At 40.8% G+C, this 27,547-nt stretch overlaps 2 protein-coding genes across 7 annotated transcripts in view; one reads left to right on the top strand and one right to left on the bottom strand.

Annotated features, from left to right (window-relative positions):
- The window catches only part of abhd5a (abhydrolase domain containing 5a), a 28,922-nt gene extending 27,556 nt beyond the window's left edge, over positions 1 to 1,366 (bottom strand). For all 3 annotated transcript variants that reach the window (XM_065957664.1, XM_065957665.1, XM_020637037.3), the window contains exons 1-2: positions 1,228 to 1,366; positions 572 to 652 (exon numbers count right to left, since the gene is read on the bottom strand). In XM_065957664.1, coding sequence (XP_065813736.1) covers positions 572 to 652; positions 1,228 to 1,259 — 113 coding nt within the window. In that variant the 5' untranslated portion in view covers positions 1,260 to 1,366. The remainder of the gene's footprint in view (positions 1 to 571; positions 653 to 1,227) is intronic.
- Positions 1,367 to 1,434: 68 nt separating this feature from the next.
- ano10a (anoctamin 10a) overlaps positions 1,435 to 27,547 on the top strand; it is a 40,111-nt gene continuing 13,998 nt past the window's right edge. For 2 of the 4 annotated variants that reach the window (XM_065957662.1, XM_065957660.1), the window contains exons 1-12: positions 3,611 to 3,768; positions 4,387 to 4,542; positions 4,619 to 4,813; positions 6,370 to 6,504; positions 8,613 to 8,732; positions 9,103 to 9,287; positions 9,711 to 10,095; positions 13,843 to 13,898; positions 14,013 to 14,087; positions 15,193 to 15,381; positions 15,499 to 15,690; positions 16,719 to 16,847. In XM_065957662.1, coding sequence (XP_065813734.1) covers positions 4,407 to 4,542; positions 4,619 to 4,813; positions 6,370 to 6,504; positions 8,613 to 8,732; positions 9,103 to 9,287; positions 9,711 to 10,095; positions 13,843 to 13,898; positions 14,013 to 14,087; positions 15,193 to 15,381; positions 15,499 to 15,690; positions 16,719 to 16,847 — 1,797 coding nt within the window. In that variant the 5' untranslated portion in view covers positions 3,611 to 3,768; positions 4,387 to 4,406. Of the gene's footprint in view, positions 1,530 to 3,610; positions 3,769 to 4,386; positions 4,543 to 4,618; positions 4,814 to 6,369; positions 6,505 to 8,612; positions 8,733 to 9,102; positions 9,288 to 9,710; positions 10,096 to 13,842; positions 13,899 to 14,012; positions 14,088 to 15,192; positions 15,382 to 15,498; positions 15,691 to 16,718; positions 16,848 to 27,547 lie in introns of those variants that run through there. The other 2 variants (XM_065957661.1, XM_065957663.1) reach the window with 2 other exon arrangements.

Below are 27,547 nucleotides of genomic sequence, written 5' to 3'. Positions count from 1 at the left end.
ATTTTTTGTATATTGCATTTTATTTAATTTAAAGGTATAAGGTGTACAGGTTGACCTTGTGCAGCTGGCTGTTAATAACAGTGACTGTGTGACATTTGGCTCGTGTGGATTTGACTTTTTTTGTTATTTGTTTACAGATAAAAAAAAAATATTGAGATATATATCATGCATCGGCGTTCAGCTAAAAAAAAAAAAAAAAAAAAAAAAAAGCTTATATGATTTTTTTGGTTCATATCGCCCAGCGCCCACAGTAGCTCGGTGGTTCCCGACCTTTTTTTGGTTTGACCTCACAAAATTCTGGCGACCCCAAACATCCAAAATCACAAACAGCTTTTTGCTCAAATTATTTTTGTGTTTCAATCATGTAATAGTTTTTCTACTGTGTTGCTTGTAAACATTCATTTAGGCTGGGATGACATTTCTGCACAATGGGTGACAGACAGACACTCTGCAGGTTTCTTGTTTTGTCATTGTCATAGAATACTGTTATAAATACTGCTATAGTAAGCCTGTGTTCAATGTATGTTACAATGTATATTTCTATGAGAGGATGGTGAGAAACCAGACTTACTTTATTGTGGTGTCCACGTAGCCCCACACACTGCTGACCACACTGTCAGCACCAACAACAGACAGAAACCTCTGCACCGCCCTGCAGACAAATCAAACCGAAACAGAAAAGAGAAGGTAGAAGAAGTTAAAGGAGGCGAATAACGATGACAGACAGAAACAAACGCTGCTCTGTATTACAGCTGTCAGTAGGTGACACATGTAGCACATTGCTTTATGACATTTAGTAGTTTCTAACAACAACATATCGGCCTAAACCATATCTTATCTGGACAAATTATCTATGGAAGAAACTAGTTTAACCTTTCGAGTGTAATTTGACAAAAAAAAAAAAAAGTCATATTCCTGTCGAAGTGTTTCGGTACAGAAAGTCTTTATGACAGCACATTTCTCTCAGTGTAGAAAGACGACATGGAAGTACTTTATTTATCTAACTTCAGTGTAGTGTGCCTGCTTCTTGGAAACTTGTCTACCTGTAACTTGTCTAATGTTTGACAACAACAACACGCCTCTGTCATCCGGAGTTATCCTACTCATGAATCACACACACTGACGTTATCGTCACGACAGCTGCTTTCTGACATTAATAGTCCGCTTCCTTAATTGGACACACTTGTATCAAAACGGCGAGTGAGGTAGGATACGGGGTTTACTTACCCACTGTTCCCTGTCGCCGCTTGCTCGGCCATACTGCAACAACACCTTTGAGAAACTACTCCAGTCACGTGGACTGACGGACTCTGACGTCATCGAAGGGGCTCTTCTTCTTATTTTTGATTTTTGATTTCAGTGCAGCTCAGTCGAGCGGTGCATCCTTTGAAGTTTCAGTCCCCGCCTGTCGCATCTCGTCTGAAACTCAAAAACAAGCGCACCCAGCTCCAGGACGAGATGAAATGCGGAAGTGGCTTTTCTGTCAAGTATCTAAACATTGCTGCTCCCCAGTAGAGGAGAGAGCTTTGGTAAGTAGCCAAATAACAAGATTGCTATCTTTTTACAAATATATTGTGTGTACCACCAGAGACACAGGGTTATTTGGTTTGCGCTGACAGCTTCCGGTGTGCACTATAATGTTACATTGTAAATAAAGCACCAGCACTTGAGTCATTACCAATGAGTCATTACCAATGTGACAAAACTCAAAATGTTTGCTTAAAAGAATCAAAATGGCTTTATTTATAACATTACGATGAAAGACATAGTTAACTGTCGACTTTTATATTTTATATTGTGTGACTTATTATTATTGCTAAGGTAAGTTTACGAGCACATTTCAGCAGGAAGGCAATTCAAAGTAGTCTACTTCATGTCAATATGAAGAAAGAAACAACATATAAGAGCTTTAACAAATATATTAAAACAAGCCATTACATTTTTTTAGTAGGCCTATTGAAAATATTTAAAATTAAGATAGTCTTTTTAATATTTAATGTAAAATCTGTTGACCAATCAGACCAAATTTGTCCTTTTACAGCAGCAAAATGTGATTCACAGAATGAAAAGCAACAAATCAGGGCTTATTACTGTCACCGTCTGTTAAAATGAGGAAGTGCCAAACTAATAAATCTTATCACTTAGTTCAGCTTTTCGCTTATAGCCTTCCTGAATTTGATTAAAATGTGTGCTGTGAAATTCTCTATCAGTAAAATCTATCTATCTAACAAAATGAAAACAGCTAAAGTCATACCAATACATAACACAGGAGATACTCTGTACTCTCAAACTACAGACCCATTTCATTGCTTCCACAGTTCTCAAAAATACTGGAAAAAATATTTTACACAAGACTGGATGAATTCATCACTAAACATAATGTACTGTATGAGCAACAATGTGGTTTTAGGGCAAAGAGAACAACTTCATTTGCAATAATAGAATTTATAGAAAAAGTTACTAAGGCAATAGAAAACAAAGAATATGCGGTATGGATATTTCTGGACTTAAAAAAAAGCTTTTGACACTGTATGTCATGAGCTATTAATTAAAAAACTACAAAGATATGGTATTAGAGGCATAACACTGGCATGATGGCTATCCAGCTACCTACAGAAAAGGAAATAATATGTCGAAATACAAAACTATAACTCACAACTGCTGCAGGTTACATGTGGGGTGCCCCAGGGCTCAGTTTTGGGGCCTTTACTATTCATTCTGTTTATCAATGATATATGTGAAGTGTCACAAACGGTCAAAACCTTCTTTTCGCTGATGACACAAATTTGCTCTGCTGTGGTGACAACTTGGAACAACTTCTGGATACAATGGAAAAGGAATTGAAGAGGATGAAGATCTGGTTGATGAAAATAAGCTAACATTGAATTTAAGAAAAACAAAATTTATAATTCTTATAGGCTATTTATTTTAGCAGATTCATCAAAAAATATCGTCTTGATCGTCGTATATTAAAGGTGTTCACAAAGTTTTCAGCACATAACCCCCAAAAATGGGCGCTAGAGACTGGGGACCCCCACTGTCTGTGGAGGTGGTTAAAACATTTACTGTTGCACACTTAAGTCTATTCAACACTGGGATTAGAACACCACTAAAGAATACAACAGCCTCAACACTGAAACAGTATTTTAGAAATGAATTGTAAGAAATGCTAGATGTAGAACATAAGTCATCTCTTGAAATACTTTATTTTTGTATATATATATTTTTTTGTACAATAATGGTTAAAATATGTAAATTTAGGTAGTTTTTCATTTTAATATGTTTTGGAACAATTCTCGCGACCCCCCAGGGGGCCCTGACCTGCACTTTGGGAACCACTGGTCTAGCCTATCGTTTAATTTTTCTCTGATTATTATTATTTTTTTAAATCATGCCACTAATATTGAAAATTCAACTTTGTTCTCGAGATTTCGGATCATAAGGCTCAATAGACTTCTCTCCCTCGTCGATCGCTATTTTTTACTACTTAGGGAAAAAGGGGTCGCAAGTTTAAGTCAAAGAGGGCTCGAGTAGGTACTGATTCATGACGTCCACAAAGGAGGACTGTCGGTAACGTTGGTGGGTGTGACAGATGAAGTTCACTGCGCCGCTTCGTGACGTGTAACTGAACTAAAGTTCACCGCTGTGCAGCTCCGGTCAGGCTGCGCAGACATGTCGGTAACCATCTAATCTGACCGCTCTCAGATCTGCTCCCGGCCCCCCCCTCCTCCTCCCGGCTGCAGCAGAGACACACGGACACAGATCTGGGTGAGTACCGAGCACACAGAAACCTTCCTCACCCTCAGTTCTGCAGATTAGTTACAGCGATACTTTTCAACTCAAGCCTCTGTTAGTTGTTCGTGTCCCTGCTTCAAAAGGCCCCTCCCTTTCTCTCTCTCTCTCTCTCTCTCTGTGTGTGTGTGTGTGTTGGCTCTGATGGTCGATCAGCTGTTTCTGTCAGTAGACTCTCTGTTCTCCAGGCTGCTTCGCCTACAGTTCATAGATGTGGAACAGAGTCATCCACCTCGTACATGAGATCGTTTGAGCAATAAAACATGTAAAATCAGCCTGTTGCTGGGTGTACTGTGCATACTGTGGTCGAGCAGCTCCTGTAAGCCTATCAGACAGTTTTACTGAGTGTGAACTTTTCCCTGATAGCAAAGCCAGACATACAGTAATGTGCAAAATTCTTACTCAGAGACAACTAGTAATTTTGAAAACCATGCATCCTGCTCAGTCTCTTCATGAAGATACAACCAAAGAACCCAGGAAATATAAAAAAAGTGCTCCGTAAACATAAAAATATCAGCTGTTGAATAAAACCCTGTCTTTCCCTCTGAGGACATTTTCTCTGGCTTTTATTTCTCCCTTCTTGTTTTGGCACAGGAGTCCTGTGAGTGGAGAAGATGCTGCAGGAATCATCAGTAGACGGAAGTGGCTCCAGGTTTACTCCTCTGGTGGTGGCGGAGCTGGCCCCTGACACCAACCAGGAGACCATTGCATGGCTGCTGAGCAGGATAAGAGACAGACAACAGAATGGAGGTGGGGAAAATCAAAGCAGATCTTCTTCTCTACAGCCTCAATGTTTCTTGTTATTTATCCAAATGCTTCCCACCAGGTGCTGAGCTGCTGGTGGAGCAGATGGGCCTCGGAGTGGCCAAGGAGAAAGAAAACCCCAACATGTTCCTGATCGGGGCTTCGTGGCAGAGGCTGCTCGCTGGCGCTGAGGAAATTGGACTCTTCAGGGAGTACAAAGATGGATCCATGAGAGGCTTCACCTGCGCTAACAAACACAACTTCAAAAACTTTGAAGGTAGAGAGTTCAGGAGGAGGGGCTGCATGAAGCTAGGAGGAATTTTCCCCTGTGGACAAGGCGGTGTCTGCCAGGTCTGGGGTCTTTGTTTGCTTTTTACATTTTTTAGAGATAGGACAGTGGATACCTCTTAAGGATTAAGCCTCAGTACATGGGGCGAGAGCTCTGATGGCTAGGCTAACGACGCCCCCACTATGCAAGTTTTTACCTTCATATCAATGTCATGAATTGCTGGACACATTTACAGTATCAACTTCACTATGATATAAACGGAGGGGGTGACTTGTTCAGCCAGATAAAACACCTCTTCTCAACAGATACACCTCGGCTTCTGACATTGGTGCAAGGCACATGATGTGCAGATGGTCGCTGTTTGTCAGCAGGGCTGATATCAATGTTCAGCTGATACATGGGTGCAGAAATGTGCATGAATTGAACTTGCTGAAAAGTTAACATAAACAGATTTGAAGAAACTTTAGAAAACTTTCACTCTTAGAGCCAGTCCTGAACTTTTTGTAATTGACTGACTGGACTAGGACTGGGTGATATGGATGAAAATTCCTTTTTTGATATGTTTTTAAGCTGAATGGGGATACATGTTCTATATTGCAGGAAGAAAATTTTGTCAAGAAAAAACAAAGTCAGTTCAAGTCTAAACCCGTCCAAGTTCAAAGGAAACATATGTTCCTATCCTGAATCTGTTCAGAGAGGGAGAGAGGTGGAGCAGAGTGAAGAGGAACAGACTGTGAGAGGAGAAATAGTCCTCAACATAAACATAAACTATATCATTATGAACTATATTGTCTTAATATTATATAATAATAATATTAATAATAACTTTATTTATATAGCACTTATCTAAACAAGGTTACAAAGTGCTTTACAGAATGCATACAATCAAGCAAAATAAAAAAAATACATTAAAAGTGCTTCACAAAATACACAGGATAAACATTGGGAGTAAAATAAATATGAATAAAAATGGATGTAATTAAAGCAGACATGAGTTACTAATCAATCGTTAAAAAGGCCTTCTTATAAAAATGTGTTTTGAGCAAGGATTTAAATAGGAACAGAGTTTGCCAGCCTAATTTCTCCGGGTGGGGAGTTCCAGAGCTTAGGGGCTCTGATGGCAAATGCCTGGTCACCCTTGGTAACCAGCCTAGATCTAGGAACGACTAATAAAGGTGCTCTTGATGATCTAAGAGCTCGGCTTGGAGCGTAAGGGGTTAAAAGTTCTGTAATGTAAGGGGGGGGGGGGGCTAGACCGTGTTGTGTTTTAAAAGTTGTTTAAAAAAATAGTAGTCCAAACGTGAAAAGACAAAGGCATGAATAAGCTTCTCTAGATCAGGGAAAGACAGAGTTGATTTAATTACACTTTATCTCATTCAAAAATCTATCAATATGTCTTTAAGAAGTAGACATATTGTCCAGCCCTCGACTGGACTGTGGTGGCCACGCTGTTGCCACCTCTGAGCTGATGAAGTGTTATCTAACACACCTTTTATGTGAAAACTGTGTTTGACGTTTGTGTCCGATGTTCTCTGTCTCTCCAGGGGACGGAGACAGCTTCCTCAGTATGGCCGAGTGTCAGCACATCATCAAGCACGAGCTGGACACTTTAAGAGCCAAAGATGAGACGCATGTACCGGGACACGACTCGGCCAAGCTCTATCCCGGGAAATCTATCGGTAAGACTTTATCCGCCTCTCACTCAGTCATTTAGAAATAAAAACAGGCCAATAAATGTAATGACTCAAAGGTATATGAAGCGTTTTACACCTACTACATTATTGTAAAACATTCCACAGAACTGTCCTTCAGACGGCCACGATTTTCTGCTCTTTTTTATATATTAAACGTCTTTCGGTTTTGGTCAGTTTTTTGGAAAAGCAATTTAAAGTTATTGATTTGTAATAGCTATTTTTTCACATTTCCTGGACATACTATAGAACAAACCATACATTGTCAGTTTAACTAACAGATTAATTGAAAATGAAAATAGTTGTTGAATCCTGCTCTGAATGAATCACTTTAATATCTGACCCCAGAGCTAATGTTGCTGAGTGAATAGGCACCAATTACTCATGCTAATTATTGGAAGCATTATACAAATAGTAACCAATTAACAAGAACAATAGCTAATCAGGAGTACATTTAACCGGAGGTTAAAATGAATTAATGCAAAAGTCCCTCTCTCTGTTGCAGATGATTTTTTTTTCTTCATTTTTAGCTTGTCAGAAAGTTTGAATATTTTATGAGCTGTTTTGTCACATTTGGTTGTTTACCTCCAAAGGTACTTTTTTTTATTTTGTAGTAGGTAAATTCTGAAGTTGCAAGACAATAAAGCAGCACGATTCTTCCTCCCCCTCTCTTTGGGAGCAGCCTGAACACAGCATGTCTCCCCCACCGCTGCCTCTCTACCTCCGTCTCTCTCTCTCTCTCTCTCTCTCTCTCTGTGGCTGCAGTATGGAAACAATCAATATGCAAATGCAGAGAAATATTCCCAATGTAAGATAAGGAAGAAATGAAGTCGCAGTCGGAGATAGTGTGCTTCTATTCAGCGCTTGTGTTTGAAAAACCGTGTTAAAGAAGAATGTAATCATTATGGACAAATGATGCACTCAAAAAGAAAAACTGCAGATGAAATGATAGAGCTTTCATGTGATTGTATTTAGTCATTCCGTATTAGACAATAGGGATTATTGCTATAGAAATTGTACTGAACACAATGGCTGGCTCCCAGCTATTGTTTGCCTGTCCTTGTCTTTAAAAAATGAAGCTGCATGTTTACTCGGTTGGTAGTGTTCAGACGAACAACAGTAAGGGATGAAAATGCAGCGAGGATGTTTTCATGTCACTCAAAACTAAGTGAGACATCTTGCAAATAATTCAGACCTCGAGCAGTAAAAGCTTCACCCAGCTCCCTACTGGATCAATATTTTTATTCATCATGGATGGTATGAATATCTCTATGAGAATGGACATGCAGCCATGGAGTGTCTTAGTTTGCATAATCCTGTACAAATTGATCTTAAATATAGATTTCAAAAAGTGACGCCTTCTGTCTTTTTGAAGATGAACGCTAAGACTTCCATCTTATGCTTCATCACGTTGAACCTATATTGATGATGTCATCATATTGTGGTAGGTGCTGTATGATTTTTGGATGAGAACCAAGCTGGGCTAAAAATGAAGCCAATGTCGACTGTCCACTTGAGGCTGCCTATACTGGAAGTCCGTTTAACACATGTTTAACATGTTTAAATGCCCATTTTGATCACCTAATTAAAATATATTTACAGCCTGGTTTAAGAAAACAAAAAGTTGGTGGAAATAACTTAAGTTTTCCATAATTAGTGGCGCAGCTGATCTGACTGACTGGAGGGAGTTGTATCTGTTTGACAGGAAACTAAAGGCCTGCCTCACCTCCACCTTTTTGCATGTGTCTAGGCTGAAGTCAGTTTTTGGAAAAGTCTCAGGAGAGCGCTTCGTACTTGGAGGGGTCTGCGTCATTGGTCAAGCACAGCAGGGAATACTCCGCTTCAGCGATCAATGAGTGATGTCACTATGATTACGTCCATGTTTTATACTGTGTATGTCGACAACCTCTGAGTGATGGGACTTGACATGGGAGATGTTTGTGTGCCACACTTTTTTATTTATTTTTGGGCTTTAAAAAAAGGATTGTAACGGCAGACCATCATGCGACGTTCTGAAAGTTAACGCCCGGCTGAACTTTAAATTAAGTTTATTAATGGCAGAAAAACGTAAGTCAAAATGTTTTGTTACGTTCTAGTCCGCAGACTGCAGTCCAAAGGGATCCTGATCCAAATTTTCCCTCTCCATGAGAATGAGGAACTCAAGAGACTTTCGTTCTCCTGGTACAAAAGGGTGAAGTTGTCCCTGCAGCCGTTAGGTAAGTAGAAGAAGTACTAATTAAGTCTGTGAACTATAGCAAACATGCACTCTTTCATTTTGATTCACCATACTTACTTTTGTTATAGAAAAGTGAACAAAGTACACAAACTTGCTAATATCATGCAGGCCTAAAATGTGCATAACCTGTTTTGAAACATGTTGCTAGCATGGGTTTTCAGTCTTTTTCTGTTGGACATGTTGTCTTTGTGCTAATTCAAATTAAATATGGGATTACAATGTTTGAACCAAATTCGGTTTTCATTCGCATTTTAAACAATGTCCCAACTTTTTGGGAAATGGTGTTGTATAATAAAGTTTCCATGTATGCATCATCTACCCACTACTTCCTTCTCCACTTTCACCACCAGATGAAATCCGACACTACTACGGGGAGGGTCAGGCCCTCTACTTTGGCTTCCTGGAGTACTTCACCTTTGCCCTGATGCCTATGGCTCTCATCGGAGTGCCTTACTACCTGTTCGACTGGGAGGACTACGATAAATATGTCATCTTTGCTGCATTCAACTTGGTGTGGTGCACTGTTATCCTGGAGGTATGAACGGTTTCTCGACCTGCTTCCAATTCTTACAAAACACGAGTAAAACAAAGTTTGACCCATGACCCATTATGAAGAATTTATCTGTAGAGGCCTCTGGGTTTTATATCAATATCAAGATTATCTTATACATGAACATCTGTCGGGCACTGACAGGCAGCTCTAGAAGCTTTACACTCTATGCTTTCCTAAGAACAGACTGCTCATATATTGAGTGGAGGGAGATGTTTTCAGTCCTCCAAATAATCGTCATGGCGATCTGCACAGGACGAGCAAATGATTTCAAATTTTGTTTTTAGAGCATCATAAGTTATGGAGTGTAATCAGTTTCTAACAAATAGTGCAGGAAAGGAGTATGATATACGGTATCATACCAAAATAAAAACTCTATTTGAGTACTTGAATCTTTCCCTTCTCCAGTTTTGGAAGCGTTGCAGCGCCTCACTAGCCTACCGATGGGGCACGCTGAGCAGGAAGAAGGCCTTTGAAGAGCCTCGGCCCGGTTTCCACGGCGTCCTAGGGTTCAACCCTGTGACGGGCCGCGAGGAGCCGGTCTACCCCAACGTCAAGAGGCAGCTGAGAGTCTACCTTGTGTCGGTGCCCTTCGTCCTGCTCTGCCTCTATGTGTCCCTCTACATCATGATGATCTACTTTCTGATGGAGGGGTGGGCGCTGTCGGTCCACGCTGAGGAGCCCACATTCTGGACCGAAGTTCTCTTGTACATCCCCAGCATCATCTACGCCGTGGTCATCGAGATTCTGAACCTCATCTACAGATACGCTGCTGAGTTCCTCACCGAGTGGGGTGAGTAGCAGTGATTGTTATATCATAAGAACCTATGCATGAAGACAAACACAGTCTCAAAAACAGCTTTGGGATTAATCTTCAAGGTATTCAAATGTTATCAAGTGATGGAATTTCTTCATCATAAAGTTCAGGTTTCTTTGGTGAGATTGGTGCTGAATCATTGGAAATGGAATGTATATGAAATGACTTTACAGTCATCACAGAGATACCAGACAATTAGACGTTCAACATAGCCTACATGAAAAAAAGGACAATATAAACATATTTAATATGTTTACTCACGTTGTCAACAAAGAAATGAAGTACACATTTAAGGCAGTAAAGCAAGTACACTGGGACTAATGTACATCTGAATTATGGTGGTGGAAGATTGGCGATTCTGGAGTAAAATACAGTATGAGTGGTACATGGCGCTGGCCCCCTGCTGGCAGATGCCGCTTAATTTATTGTGCCATGTCTCGGTCGAACTGGTCTAGTTTTCTACTAGAACCCCCTTTACCAAAAAAAAGTTGGGATGATGGGTTAAAATGAAAATGAAAACAGAACGTGATGAAACCTCACATATCGGAGTGAAAATAGCACAAAGACAACATATCATATCCAAAGCTGAAACGGAGACATTTTTCTGTTTTTGGAAATTGTGTGCTCATTTTGAATTTGATGCCAGCTACATGTTTCGCAGAAAGTTGGGACAGGCTCATGTTTACCCTTCTGTTGCATCACTTCGTCTTCTGACAACACTCTGTAAGCGTGATGATGAGAGTGGAACGTTCTAAAATCCTTGCTTCATGTAGGATTTCATGTTTCATTTTACCCAACATCCCAACTTTTTTTGGGGTTAAGAGGGTTTTAGAAGAAAACTATTTGAACTTGTCACCCTTAAGTCCTTGATTTTGATTGTCATGCCTTCCATTGCTAGATGTGAAAGTTTAAGATAACAACGATATACATTCATAAATATCAATGATTTGTTGAAAATGATGAAAACGATGTTAAGTTGCAGACCAGCATCAATGCAATATTTAATCTCAATGAGAGGGTCAAAGGTGGAGATGTTTGAATGAATGCCGAGCAATCAGCCCTCACCGACGGCGGTGTTTATCAGGAGGCTTACAACTCACCTCAGCTCCAGCTCTTTGCTTGTAGTTAGGTTGACTCAAAGTTAGGTTGAGACAGCACTGCAAGCATGGCAACCGCCATCGTCAAGCTTCCTAAGCCCTCTGCAGTAACCAACGGGTGACATCACTCAGGCTTCGACCACTACTACTTACAGTCTGTGGTAAATTCTAGCTTTTAATTACAGTACCAAAGATTTCAGGCAAAATACTCCACACTGACTACATTTGGAAAGGTTGCCAATGTAGTGTAGAGAGCACTCTCAAAATTGCACGTGGCAGCTTTGGTATAAAACATTCTTTTAAAGCAGTATTAAAGTAGTAGTTCAGGACTTTCTGATACTATCGATAATTATATTAACAGAGATTGTAAACAAGCGGTACCAAAAAGAAAATAAAGAATAAAGCAACCTCTCCCCAACAGACACTGTGTTAGTCACAGTTTTTTATATCGATATCAAATGTGGCAATCAAACTTAGTGGGAATGGGAATGATTGCTTTCCAATGACATATATATTTTGAAGTCATTCGACTTTTTTACAGGTCAACGTGTGAATACACGGTCTGTGCTTGACTGATGTATCCTGGATTATCTTGTAAATTATGTAACTTTCGTTGTACCTGTTTGGCAGAGACAACTCTAAATATTTGAATTTACATCTGGTGACTTTTTAAGCCTCCAGCTCAAACTACCCTCAAACTGTGAAGTGCTCTACTCAATGTAAAAACCTGCTTTACAGGACCTGTAGAGTAAACCTTCATCCTCTTAATGCCATCTACAGTGAGCTTCAGGGTGTGAATGCTAAGTAAACCTGGATTTGACTAAAGCTGTGTGGTGAGTGTGACTGTAGTAATGAGTCCAATCACCTGTCAAAAGAAAAACATACCTGCAGTGACGTAACTTGATTGTAGGTTTGTAGTCAAGACCACACTAACGGAGACCAAGACATAAGACCAGAGTGCTCCGAGACAGAGTCGAGACCAAGACCAGGACATCTACAGATAGACACCTAGTCGAGACCAAGACCAAGACAGGGGAAAGACCGAGACAAGACCAAGACCATAAATATCACTGATAAACCATCATCTTGTGTTCAGGAAGTGTGTCACCATAACACCGGGAAGGTTGTGGTCGTAACCGGGGGATACAAATCCAACTACAAATCAATTGAAGTTATTCATTCTTTTAGAAAAAGGCATTTTAATTGAATCACGGTAATGACTTGGAAAGTAGCCTATCAGAGGTTGTCTTGACCACTCTTGATTTAAAAATCCGTGGTCTGCCCAGTCTGAGAACGAGACAAAGCCGGTTGAAAATGCTTTAGATTCCGAGACCTTCAAAAAGTGGCCTCGAGACCGGTCTTGAAACCAATACCGATTTAAAGTACTAACACACTACCTGATTGATAAAGACAACATGTAACATGCTTGAAAGTTTCAGCCCATAGAGCAAGTGTTTGTCATTTATACATCTCAGTCATTTTACCAGTCACGATGAGAACTACTCTTCCTGTGAAAACAAGTCTGAGAAAACATCTAACTTTAGGACACTGTCGGGGGTCTCAGAGGTACTATATTTCTACAACAGAACTGTGCTACACACTGGAGGTGTGGGGATTAAAAGATGTGGCTGTTCAACAGTGAGCTGAAAGAAACGATTGTAAAACAGAAAAGTTGGACCTGCTATCTTTATTTATATATATATACATACATTTGTTTTATTCATGCGACGAGCAGATGTGTGCTTATCAGTGAGCACTAAAGAAGCTGGAGCTGTTAATGTGAGTCAGCAACAATCTGTTTATAGAGACTGTAGTCAGCAGTGTTGTTCACACACTTCACACTGATGAACTGACTTACATTAGGACCAACCAACAAGTGATGTTTTTGTTTCTCCGCCCCTATGCGTAGACTTCCTCTGGCTCGTCTGCATTACCTCTGCCCCTTCTCTCTCTCAGAAGATTTTTTTTAATGTTAACAATAGAATGATCAACTAAAACTCTTAATTCTAAAGAAACACAGTTTGCTGTTCTGTCTGACAGGATGATTATGGACTTGAGCTTGTACAGCCCTTTTCTAGCCTTCTGACTACTCAAAGCACTTTTAAACCACATGTCACAGCTACACATTCACACATTGATGGTAGAGGCTGAAGTGTCCATTAGAAGTAACTTATCCCATTCATGAACACTCATACCCCACCGACGAAGCAGCGGGAACAGTTCGGGGTTAAGTGACTTGCCCAGGCACACATCCGACATGTGGCTTCAGGAGCTGGGGATTGAACCCTCAACCTTCCTGATGAGAGACAACCGACTCTACCAACTGAGACACAGCCACCCCTAAACATCTTCAATGACTTTGATTGTGTCAAAACCTCTCTAAAACACTTTGCTCAAGTCTTGATGAAAAAAAGGCAACTGGACTTGGTAAGGGGCCTTGAGGACTGCCTTGAGGAGTCAGAATTTTCTGATTATTCCAACTCTACATGAATACAGAGTTGAATGCAGGTTGCTCGTGATGGACTGTAGACTTGAATGTATTTTATAAAATGTGGTTAGAATGGAAAACGCTGCAGCTACATTGGTAATATCCTCCTCATCTGTTCTCTCCTCTGTGTGTTTTTAGAGAACCACAGGCTGGAGTCTTCATATCAGAATCATTTGGTCCTTAAAGTTTTAGTAGTGAGTATACATGTCATTTAAATGTTTCTGTTACATCAACAATCTCACCCTTCAATGATCAGTGAAGCGTTTCAAGTCATGCATCATTACTTGTCTCTATTTTTTTACCCACAGTTCAACTTCTTCAACTGTTTCGCCTCGCTGTTCTACATCGCCTTTGTCATGCATGACATGGCGTTGCTCAGACAGGTAGGCCTGTTTGATTTCCCACACTTATTCAAAAAAATGCAGAATTTATGTATTCTGTTAAAGTCTTTGCCCCCGTATACACTGCAAAAACACATATCTTAGCAAAGTAATTCCACTGAATAGAAGCGACATCCTGTACTCCTGACAAGTCTAGATACACATCCTGTTTCAAGACATTACCAGCAAAAAGAAGGCCTTTGAAGGTAGGATTATTATTATTATTATTATTATTTCAAGAAGCTTAAAAAACACGCAACAAGTACTTTTTGCTTGCTGCATTGGCAACTTTTCAAAAAACTCAATACAAGCAATTTAGGCCTTTTTCTTTGCTTTAAATGTATTGAAAAAAAAAGTGTTTATCTGGACTTGTCAGGTGCATGGGGCTTAATTTAGGTATAGTCACATTTGACAAATCTCTTTGCTAAGATATGAAGTTTTGTAATACATGAACCTTATTGGTCCAAAGGCGACCCTGAATATACAGCAACCCCCCCTGCAGTGCGTGATGTGCGGTCAATAATAAATAATATGCATATCAGGAATAAAATGGCCTCCTGTGTAAACTGTATATGTAGATAAATAGCCCTATGCTACTGTATTTCAATGTTGGCCATAATGGTGGTATTTAGAGAGTACAAATATTTGATGTGGTAGTACTCATTGTGAAATGTTTGAGAACCACTGGCCTAGTGGTCAGGTCACACCCCCTATATGGAGGCTATATTATTTCCAAAGTACTTAAGGGAAAACAACCTCTTCTTATAGTTGGACCAATACAAGATATTTTTTAAACCTATTTTTAGGTTAAAAATATTTTGGAATAGTTTCTGTATATTGCTTTAGCCTGCACCCACATGATTGGCCATTCAAACTTTCTTGTGTAGACACACACACACACACACACGTGAGGTAATTTATGGAAAAACAATATTAGGGGGGCAGGGAAAAGCACCTGAATTATTCTATTACCCCTCTTCCTCCATCCCTACTTATCTTTCTTTGTGGATTTTTTTTTACTTTCTCTTCTCTTATTCACTGTCATTTTCCATGTAACCAACCTTCTCCCTTGCTTTATTTTTCATCTCTCGTTCCATCCTTTGTCCAGAGTCTGGCCACTCTGTTGATCACCAGTCAGATCTTGAATCAGTTCATGGAGGCCTTTCTGCCCTACTGGCTCCAGAGGAGACGCAACAAGAAGATGACCCGCAAAGTCCAGAAGAGAAAAACTCTGGACGAGAAACAGCTGCCTCTGATCGAGCAGGTCCGACTGGAGGCCGACATGAGCACATACCTGGTGGGTTCTGAGGGTCTCTTCACTGAAAAAAGGACAAACAAACAAGACTTTCTTACTTACACAGGAGTGTCATGTCTCCATTTGTGTGTGTGTGTGTGTGTGTGTTTCTTCTCTCAGGGCACATTCGATGATTACTTGGAGCTGTTCCTGCTGTTTGGTTACGTCAGTCTGTTCTCCTGTGTCTACCCTCTGGCTGCCGTCCTGGTGGTGTTGAACAACATCACAGAGGTTTACTCCGATGCCTTCAAGATGTGCTCTGTGTTCAAACGACCCTTCTCTGACCCAGCAGCAAATATAGGAGTCTGGCAGGTGAGACAAACAAAGGTCTCGTCCCGTTTTTTTCAATTTGTAGTTTCTAAATGAATGAACCTCCCGCACCTGTGACTCAGTCCGACCAAGATGAGACGTGAGTGAAGGAGGCAAGGAAGCAAGATGCACAAGGAAGAAGGAGGAGTTAAAGGAAACATTTGTCATATTAAGAGGTCCTTCAAGGTGATCACGGATCACAGAGGGGAAGAGTAGATTTATTTGGATTATATGTTCCTGGTCAAATTTAAATGACATCGATACCACAGCAATAAAAATAGAAGTCCTAGGCGCCCATTATTGGTTATTTTGTTTTTCTTATTAATGCAAATTGCAAGCAAACTCCTTCACACTGTCTAGATTTTAAAAGTACCTTCTCAAAATACATTGGAATCTAATTGTTGCTAAGTGTTGACGATATGATTGTGCAATTAAGACAGCGCAAGAACAGAAGAGACAGAGAAGACAGAAAAACGAGCACGTTGACTTCCTCTGGCCAATTTTATGGATTAAACGAGTTTTCACTGATACCCATGTGGTAGGGGAGGTCACATCGACATTGTCACTACCTGGAGCTCGCATCAACACAGCCTGGGTCTGTTGAAGATGTCGATGTTTTGGTGGCAACTGAGGGCCATAGGGTGGGTTATGGGGCATCGTTTGGATGAGGGATGTCTTCACTGAGCGCTTCATTAGGGCACAAATACATTGTGTTTATTTATATATAAATAAAACAGGCACAAAGGTTGCAGTTAATTTGTTTTTTTTTCACATAATCAAAGGTTTAAATAATGATCAGTGACTTTAAAAGTGCAGACCTAAGCAAACTTTTAAATGTAATAGAACAACTTAAGATAAAACAAATGACGCACATGTCATCAGAGTACACTGTTAATAACATCCAGAGGTCCAAAATCCTCTTTCTCGTATCTGTACTCTTTTATTATTAGTGACATTCGATGAAGATCAAGGATCAATAACTCTTTATAAAAAAGTCACTGACCTCTGCGTCTCTTTGTGTCCCTGTCCAGCTTGCCTTCGAGGCCATGAGTGTGATCGCTGTGGTCACCAACTGTTCGCTGATCGGCATGTCTCCACAAGTCAAGGCTTACTTCCAGGATTCAGATCAGCAGCTTATATTCTGGACAGTCGCTGTTGAGGTAATACATGCATACACAAACACACTCTCATGCATGAGCCCAATAGTTTCATTCTGTACACAACACAGTGGAGTGAGCCTTTATGTGGCACTCACGTGTCAGTGGTAGTTTTGGCTGTATATCAGTAATACTTGACTGTTGCGTACTGCAGGAGGCGATCAAGGACCAAAAAAACAAAACACTGGTCTTCTTCTTACCGTTTTTGATCGTTATCTACTCGTATTGCACTTTGTCTTCCCTTTTATTGTGCTGTATTACAACCACTGGATCAACAATGACACAGTGGTTTACAGCCACATGGGGAAACATATGGTCCCTAGTCAGACAGGATGTATTCACACAACTGTTCAACACTGACACTTCTCTCTGTAGGGATATTATAGTGTTGTAGTGAAGACCAAACTAACCGAGACCAGAGTGCTCCGAGACCGAGACAAGACCAAGACCATAAATATCTCTTAAAAATCATCATCTTGAGTGCAGGGGGCGTGTCACTCACTTAGACAGCAACACAGGGAAAGTTGTGGACGTAATCGGGGGATAAAAATCAAATAATGAATGAGTTAGTTGTTCTTTAATTGTTCTTTTATAGAGGGCGATTTTCTTCTAATCACGTTAATGACGTGGAAAGATAGCCTGTCAATGGTGTTCTTGACCGGTCTTTATTTAAAATCTGGAGTCCGCCCAGCCTGAGACCGAGACAAGACTGAGTAAAAATGCAGAGAGTGATGCAGATTAACTACAGTATAGCAGAGTGACACATTATTTACCAGTGTTACATGGTGTTCGCTGCATTGTCTCTCGCGGTTTCTGCTCTACTCAGCTAATCCTGTGCACGCAACGTGCATGGCAGTTTGTGAGTGAACGGTTGAATGTGACATGTAGTGCTTTGAGGAGTCATACGTCTACAAAAGCACTTTACAAGTCCATCTGCCTTTTACATGTGTTCAATTTAAAAGCTTTGGTAAGAGTCGTCCTGCCTGAACAGATGCAGCATGACATTGAAACATGTTAGATCCTGAGTGGAAGGTGTGAATACATCTCAGTCCACTCCTCAGTCAGATGGATGTGCAACACAATTTGACAACACCTTGAGAGGACAGATCAGGTCAAATGAGTGTGTGAATGAGGGAGAATGAAACGTCTGTAGAGTTGTAGTATTCAAAATCAGTCTTGGTCTCGGGACCACTTTTTGAAGGTCTCAGTCTGGTCTTGGACTAAAAAGCATTTTTACTCAGCCTGGGCAGACTCTGGATTTTAAATCAAATCCCGTCAAGACCACCACTGATCGGCTATTTTCCCACGTCATCACTGTCATAAGAAGGAAAATGCCCCTTTATAATTAATGAACTAATATCTTCAATTCATATAGTTTGATTTCCGCAGCCTTCCCAGTGTTACGGTCTAAGTGAGGGACATGCCTGCTGAACACAAGATGATGATTTTCAGTTATATTTATGGTCTTGGTCTTGTCTCTGTCTCGCCCTGCCTTGGTCTTGGTCTTGACTCGGTCTTGGAGCGCTCTGGTCTGGTATGTTTTGGTCTCGGTGAGTGTGGTCTTGACTTCAGCACTAGTCTGTAGGTATACTATTGGTACACATGGCTTTATAGATAAAACCCAGAGGTGCAGCCCTGCTTCTTGATGTACAGTGGCTAGTTTCCAATTTTCACACTCACAGACTCTCTCTGTTCACATACAGTATGCTCAAAACTCCTGAAACTGCACTTTTCCCTGCCAGCCCCTTCATAAATGTTACGATGTGAAAACACAGTAGGAAAATTCACCTCAAGTGGGCTGGCATGCTTCATTATGTTTTATGTTTTGCTGCTTTGCTCTTTCCTTCACACTGTGACTATGTTGTACTGTTCACAGCATTGATATAAAGGCTGAATAATCATCATATTGTCAGTCTATTTCCTTGTCCCACATTTTCTTTTTTGATGTCATGTCATTTCCTCATGAGAACCCTCCCCTTCCCGTCCCACAGAAGCAGCCTCGCTCTTTGAGGTGCATACATGTGAATAAACAACTCGGAAAAGGTTTCAAGAACCGCCTGTCTGAAAAGTTGACTTTTTTTAGTTGTGTAAATGTGACGACGACTTTACAGATTTTTGCGGCACATGCGTGCTTAGTGCCGTCTCAGTGTTAAGTCATCAAAAGTGTGATTTGTGTGAGAGCTTTGTTGCAGAGTTTACAACAGCAAATTAGAGTGAGTCAGCATTAGTGCAGGATTTCCCGTGGGAGATAGCCGGGAGTTTATTGCCAGCTTGGTGTTGTGAAAGGACGTCATTGTTCAGCTTCGCTAAATATTAACAAAAAGTGATTCATTAAAAAAATGATTTTGCCTAAAAAATAAATGAAAACAAAACAAGCATGCATGTGATTTGTTAATCTTTAAAATATGTTTAAGTGACAAAATATGTAGTTTATCACTTTAAATGTCATTAAAGGCATTGCCTTTGGGATGGCGCCAAAGTTCTCAGGGGGGGGGGTGCGGTCATGATAAAACACTTATTAGATCATTTATTCAAAGGTCTTTTGGTAAGAACCAATGTGTGTATTCTATTCTGTTTGGATCGTATCAGTGAAAACTATTGAAAAGTGATGTTGATTTTTGTCAGCCATGCATCTTTATGTTCTCGATTAGGTCCTTGGGGGTCCAGGCTTTTCTTATATTCAAGAATGGCAGGAGGGACAATAAGTAAAATAGGTCGGCAACAACTGGTTTAAAGCCCATTTGAAGAGTTGTTTGTGTTTTTCAATCAGATATTCACAAAGTATATTTTTTCTGAATAGTTTGCTTTTTTATTTTATTTTTATGTCTCATCTTGTTTCATGGCACCGTGTGATGTCCTGATAGTGTTTCCCATTCTTCTTCTTTTTTTTTTTTTATACCATCTCGAGTCCACACAGATTCACGCACTGCACGCCTGATGCCGTTAAAGCCTTTGGGGGTGGGGGGGGCATTGGGATAGGGATCCTGAATCACACATTCGAAGGGGCTGATGAGGACTTTTACTCACTAGATGGAGCTAGAGTCCAAACTAGATCCACAGAGAACAGCGACTAATGGAGATGGGAAAGAGAGATAGAGAGAGAGTGCATGAGAGACTATGGGAGGATGTGAGAGATTTTGTGTGCATAAGTGAGTGTGCAAGAGTGTTTTTTTTTTTTTTTGCTGTGTGTACATGTCAGCACATCATTGTTTGAGCTTTTGTGTCTGCGTTAAATCCAACAATTCCCCTCCAGATTGTTCCTCTCCCTGAGTACACACACACCTCTATTAACATCAGCATCATCCTTTCCTCTGTGTTCTATTCACCCGGAATGAACGCAGACAAAAACACTGCAAACAAACACACACACATACGCATCATGCCTCCAGAGAAAAAGCTCAAAATAACAGCAGGAACAGAGAAAATGAGAAGCTGTGCTGAGTACAGGGGGGGTGATGCTGTGCAGAGAGGCTTCTTTAGGACATTCATGGAGAAAAGAAAACACACGAGCATGTTTGTGTTGCTTTAACAAGCTCCTGAGGGATGACTGCTCTAACCATCCAGTTATTGTCTCAGACTGTAAAAAAAAAAAGGCCCCATAAAGCTGTACTGTACCTCTGTGTGCGGTGGGTCTCTGCTGATGCTGAGGCAGAAACTGGGTCATATTGATCGTCCGCATGGCTGATTGAATGTGTGGTCTGCTCACACAGAGCTGAATGATAAAACTCCTGTTCCGATCGTGGGAAAGATGCTCACGGTGTGATATTTCTTCTTGCTTCAGCAGCCAACAGGATCATCTGATTAAACCTCCCTTTGGTGGGATTATTAGGTGAGAGATATAGACGGTTCTTTATTTTGTCCCTGGTTCCTCCGTCCTACAAACATTTATTATTATGAGCGTTTAATTACCGACTGTTTGCGCTGTAAGGCGGAGAGATGAATGGTTATTAAGGAGTAATTATGATCAACAAAGTGAGTTTAAGATAATCCTCATTTAGTAGCAGACTCCCTGAAGGCCTTGATAAAAGACCGTCAACAGACTCCCCTGTGACAGCCACAGGTTTGATGACAGTGAACTGGTGTTTTATCCACAGCAGCTCACAGCTTGTATCATCACTGGTGTTTTTACATTCATGGAGAAACCCCATATTTCTTTTTTCATTGTGATCTGGTGTTTCTTCATCAAACTTACAGATTGTTTTACATCTTGATGGAGTAGCAACCGAACCTCATAGTTACAGCCCAAGAAAAACATGCAATATCTTTAAATGGGCATATTTTTTTTTTACAAGCACAGTCCTCTGTCACTCGTTTACACTCTAAAAGTAATGGAGCTCATTTACACTTTGATTTGCTGATCATTTAGACGCTTTTATCCAAAGTGACGTACATCAGAGAGTTAAAACAACACAAGCAAGGATCTAGAAAAAATGAAACAATGTCAGCAAGTGCAAACAAACAGCTTTGAGTCCGATTGGACACACAGGTGCTGACAGGAAGTGACCAGAGGCAAAGCAGTTCTTGAGAGCTCTACTCAGTATAGAAACCATCTTAAAAGTCGTCGTTATCAAACAAAACCGTCGTCATCATCATCATTAAGGTCATGTATTCATGAAAGAGCTGGGTCTTTAGCTTTTTCTTAAAGGTGCAGAGTGACTCTGCAGATCGAATGGAGTTTAGAAGTTCTTGTTGTGAAGGTTCAACCAGTGATTCAGGTGTAGCGATGCAGAGAAATGAACGCAGCATCTTTGAACTATTTTGAAGTTAAAATGATCCTGATGCTAATTCTGTTATCATGTTAATGGTCTTTTCCATTATGTGTTTTCTTTAAGCTAACAAACTCAGATGTACATCCTGGTGTCGCTGATGACAATATATGTAGGCTATGTGTTCAGTATAAAGTAGTAGAAATATATTTTTATCTATATTAGATAGTTTGTGAGTCATCTCCATTTTAACCCTTTTTTGGTATGCTTTTATTTTGTATTTTATACTGTCTTAAGCTGAGATTGTTTTGGATAAAAACCTGCTTTTATTTTGAAAGAATATTAGGAACTTCCAGTAGATCAAAAGTTGCAACATTAACTTAACTGTGAATAAAGGACCTCACTACAGATCCAAAGCTTAGGGGAGTGTTAAAAGAGTGAAATGTTTGATGTCACGAGGTGAATATTACTTTGGACTCATTAACTGAGCTGTTGGCGTTTTCTTTCAAAGTGTAATGAGCCGTTTAAAGGTGCTGTGGTGTCGTTTATTTCCATCACTCTGGCTGCAGGAAGATGGGACGAATCGGCTCACGATTCATTCAATTAAAAATAATGGATTCATTTTGCGATCGACGCTGACAGCCCCAACTTGTATACATGCATATTAATACCAATAAGGACGTATGTACAGGACTTGTAATTTAATATAAGATGGATAAGACTCTAGAAACATGTTGAAATGTAAAGTCATAATAAGAAGAAGAACAATATCATTTGGTATTTTCGGATATGTTACAAGAGGAAAAAGTTTGTTATAGTTAATCATACTGAAGACATTTAGCCCAGTTCTGTGTCTGTTAGGTTTGCATGTGTCATACGTCTGATTGCAGCAGGTATAAGAAAGACCTCCTGTATCTTTCTTTTGACTTTCTTTGACTTTTGACTTTCTTTTGGATTAGTATTTTGATGACGACTTTGCTCTTCAGACCGTGCAGCACGTTTGTGTAGGTGAAAAGCTTCTCTGTGTACATGTGGATGTTGTTTTAGATTAACACATGTATACACACACTCCTTCCAAAAGGGCTTTTAATGTTCGGTGTAAGTTTCATGTCCACACTGTTAGAAGCTACGAGCAGAGCTTCTGAGTCTTGTTGATTTAAACCTCAGCTAAGTAGACATAGGAGAGTCCTGCACTCCGGTGCTAACAGGGAGTCTGCCACCTCTCATCCATCCTCGCCTCCTTCAGACTGTCTCCTGGGCGGAGTAGAAATGAACATGACTTTTTATAGCCATAGTCTGCGCACAGGCCCTGGGGATGATTTTCTCTCAGTGACTTATACTCTGCCCCCTCTTCACCTGAATAAGGAGAAGGGGAGAAGTGGAGCTCTGGTGCAGCTCAGCATGTGTTTGGATATTACCCTCTCTTTATGTGTGTGGCTGTGTGTGTGATCCATCCTGCTGTGGCCTGGGACGTGAAGACACTCCTTATAACTTAGTGCATACCAACGTATGCATGGACATGTCTAAGTGTAAATAGGAGGAGTGATAAAGAGTATGCAATAAATGGACGAAACCAACACTAAAGTGCCTCAGACCTGCATTCTTTAAAATGACTACAGGCAGCAATGTAGTTGTATGTCAAAAAACTATTACACGTACAATATGCTGTATGTTGTTTGTTTGTGTAGGTTCATTGGTGATGCGCTTCTCTGTTTACATGTGGACTGTCGTTTCCTTTTATTGATTTCTTTTTATTGAAACGACCGTGGATGCAGCTAAATGTATGCAGCACTTGGAGTCCAGGACAAATTTCGTCAAGAGGACTATAAAATAGGGATGGGTCATGATTTTCAAATATAGGATAGTCCACAATTTATGTTACATCGACGTGTTCATGTGACTTTTATCTCATCCTAGAAATTATAGTTAGTTTATAGAATTTGTTTTTCCCTCCATTATTGTAACCGGTGGCTGGTTTTAATGAGGTACTAACACAAGGCGGGGAATGTAGCGCATATAAAGCAAGGAATGATCTATTTAACTTAATGTTGTTACAGGTGAGCTATCATGCTGTTCCCAATTATAAAAACTTACATTCAGTGTTACAATGCTGGATGCCCACACTCAATGTGGGCAACGTCTCAGATGATAAGGTAAACATATGTTGGAGTTATCCCAGGTTAAGTCTGAAGAGGGCGCTAAACAGCTTGTTCTGCTAATCACACGAGAGTTTTAACGAGACGGTTTCGAGCCGCTCTGCCCCCCGTGGAAGGTTTACACAGAGCTGGCCAATCAGAACAAAGTGGGCAGTGCAAGCGGGGGCCTTAAAAAGACAACAGCTGATACGAATTTTAACAGATGCCAGTATAAGATTAATAAGGAGTTTTTCAGGTGCAAAGCATGCAAAGCTACTCTATATATTTTTACAGACTGACATTAAAGTTGAAGATGAGTATACAGTAACATGGGATCTATAAGTGATCAACCAAACAATCTATTTAGATACACGTTTCTGTAGTCAACAGTACCACAGTAGAGAGACTTAATTACCCCTTTAATGGCAATTTTCATTTTGCTGCTTGTATATTTATATATTTCTGCTAACCTCAGTTGCCTGTCTGTTTTTCCCCCCCCTCGTGTGTTTATAAAACCTCTGTCTTTATGGTTGATCTAATCTGAAACAGTCACCATTACAGATGAGGCCTTGTTCTTCGTCTGCTGTATCTACCCAGACGCATCCATCACATTAGTCAAATTTGTATTTCCTGTAGCTGAGTTTAACAGACTCTCTACTACTGCGTGCTCAATCAATCAGTCAGTCAATCAATCATTATTTGTATAGTGCTAATTCATAATTCAAGTGTTATCTCGAGACACTTTACAAAAGAGCATATGTGGTAATATGCAGGAAGGATTTCTCCTTTTTTTTATTCCTCGAGTTCCTGTTGTCCACACTTTCTTGCTGCTGAGGTGGAGGTCAGAGCAGGTCGTGCATTATGAGGACGGCGATGGTTTTGGGGACGACACAGTCCGATGGTGGTGGCTGGGCGTCAGGCGGTGGGTGGTAGTTAGTGCCAGATCACCTCGCTGAAGGTTTGGGGAGCTCCGTCTACTCGAGAGCCTGACTTCTGCTGCCAGGCATCATGGGCTTCTGGCATGGAAAGGTGGTGGTGGGGGGGGTTCCATAGCAGCGAGCCGTCCTCACCAAGAATCCAGAGCAACCTTCAAGACCTCAGGGTCTCCCAGGAAAATATGTGGTTGTCTGAAGGGACAATACCACACAATCTGGGTACCTGGTTCTCCAGACTTTAGATGAGATGAAAAAGGCTGAAAGGATTCCTCTATGACTTTCAGAGCAGATTTCCAGACCAGACACTCCTCCTTAATGCCTCAGATCCCCCTCCGCCTACCCCCCCCCCCCCCCCCCCCCCCCCCCCGCCTCCACACTTAATTATCATACCAAAACCGTGCCAACTTATTGGAGTTATCAAGAATGTGTGCTTATGTTTGCTTGTAATTGTTGGTAATTAAAAACAAGACATTGTCCAGCATTGGACGCCTTGGACTTCAATATTATAACCGTGGTATCGACATTGTTGGATTTTTTTCTTTTACCAGAATCAGATGGAAAGGCAGAGACAGAAGGTGGACTGAAAGACGTAGAGAAAAGCAGTGCAGGTCACAGGCTGATTGTACATCTGAGCACGTTCCTCCTTGCTGCCATCCTGCACATTTCCTAGAATAGGGCAAGCAGGCTTTAAAAAGAGGGGACAACGAGAATAATGAGCGCGGCGTTGTGTAAGGTTTACTGTGCCAAAGGGGACACACAATACACACAGATGTTGCTTATTGACACGGCGTGCTATTTTATTGCCGTCGGAGGGGAATCTTTTTTTTCCAATCTAAAGCCTTTAATAGTCTAGCGAGTGCATGCATATTAAAGTCCAGGCTCCTCTGCTGGGAATAGAACCTCTAACTCTGACTCTATAAGGATTGGGGGGCTTCAGGAGGACAGAGGAGAAACACATGTCATCAAACTTCAGTCTTAATCTCTGCAGTTGTTTTAATCTTTTAATTATTTAAAGAGAAAGCCGATGATTCAAACAGTTGAATGTTTAATCAAATCACTCTGCCCCTCTTCTTATCTCGGATACGGGGTTGGGGTTGTGGCGGGCGGGCGGGCGGGCGGGAGAGAGAGGGAGGGCAGCGCCTCGTCACTTTCCAGCAGCGGTGCTATGATACCTGGGTAATTACTGTACAGGGCTTACACACATCAGTGAGCAGTAACCAGGCAACTGGCCAGCCTGCTGCAGAAACAGACAGAGACTTTCTTTCAGAGTCATGGGGGTCTGTCTGCTATAATCTACTCTATTTCATTACGGCAGAACAACAGAGCAGGCACCTTGTGAACGGGATCTGCTCACACAGCCCCAAAATGAACGCAGGCATGATCACGCACCTTACAGCAAACGCAGCGCAGTGAGGGATTTGTCTGTTTGATTGTGGATGAATTGTAATTTGATAAACCCTGAACAACACAGATCCTGAACTGAATGATGCATTTGTTGTGTGTGTGGTAACATTTCATATTTTAGAGACAATTTGTTGACCAGTCTTAAAAATACAAAGCATTATTTCTCATCCTTGTTTTTCCATCAGGGCGAGAAAACATGACCATCTTAAGATCTGCACCTGACACAAGTCTTAAGCTGTTTTCATATATGCACTCCTGAAAATATCTAGATCTTTTCAGGAGGACTATTATTATTAAGATTGTTTTCCATCAGTGTTCAGGCTATTTGACCCTTATAAAGACACATTCTTAACCTCGTAAACACAACACAGACACATCACAGCTTGACACAATATTCATTTGACTGATTCTCAAATATACTAAACATTTTAAAATGGTTGGCAGGGTTTTATATTGTCTTGTGTTTAAAACCACTACATAACAGTGCGGTCAGACAGCTGGAGAGGTGCCAGGTCCCGGAGTGCCGAAGTGCCCTTGAGCAAGGCACTGAAGGCCCCAACAGCTCTGGTGTGCTCCCTTTGTAGCGGCCCCACTCTGACATCTCTCCACTAATGCATGTCCACAGGTCCTGTTTGTGCATGTGTGTGATTCATGTCCCTGAACAACAGAGTGTAAAACCAGAATTTCCCTCAGATATTAATAAAGAATGTAAAATTAAATCAAAAAGATGTAAAAAAAAAAAATGACACAACGAACAAAGATGAAAAGTACCATTCGCTTCACCAGCTGGTCTCTTTGTTGAGACCGGCCTGGTGCTCCTCTGAATGAGGTTAATGAAAGTGCTGAAAAAAAGGTATTGAAGACACAGAAGCGCTGATTTTGAAAACTGATCAGTAGAGCTGAGAGAAACTGTGCAGTAGATGATTGACAATTTTCCCGGGCATGATTCACAAAAACGATTTGCAGCTTTTGCGCCCTAATCCTGTGAAAATCAGACGCATCATGATACCGTTTAATTTCAGTATTTATTATCTATTAGTGGAGCTGTACTTTGTAAATAAGCAGCCCGCTACCATGTGGATTTGTCAATTTGTGTGTTTCTCCACTGTAATTTACAGCAGACCACCAATGTGCAAGGCCACCCAAAAAGTGGGAGAGAAGGGAAAGCTCTTGGGTCCCAGAAACATGGGGAGGGCCCACGGAGGTTAGAGAAACATAAACCCCTTCCTCTCCGAAAGTAGGCCCAGTGAACTTAAAGGTAGAGTTGGTCATTTTCTCCAAACACACTTTTTAAGGTTTTGGTTGAAATTGTCTTTAGGTCCTGACAGAAATGAATAACTCATGTTCTGAAAAAGGAACAAAGAAAATCCGTCATCTGTAGCAGTTGTAAGCCTGTAAAAACTTTGACCTATGTCTGCCACGAGGTACCAATCTGATGAACCAATCAGACGCCTCCCTGTCTCCCTGCTTGTTTATTCACCAGCCCACACTCAAGTGTGTCTTCCATGACGGAGTTTATCCTG

This window comes from Labrus bergylta, chromosome 8, assembly GCF_963930695.1.
Source record: "Labrus bergylta chromosome 8, fLabBer1.1, whole genome shotgun sequence".
Classification (NCBI taxonomy): domain Eukaryota; kingdom Metazoa; phylum Chordata; class Actinopteri; order Labriformes; family Labridae; genus Labrus; species Labrus bergylta.
This window is presented reverse-complemented; position numbering and strand designations above follow the sequence as displayed.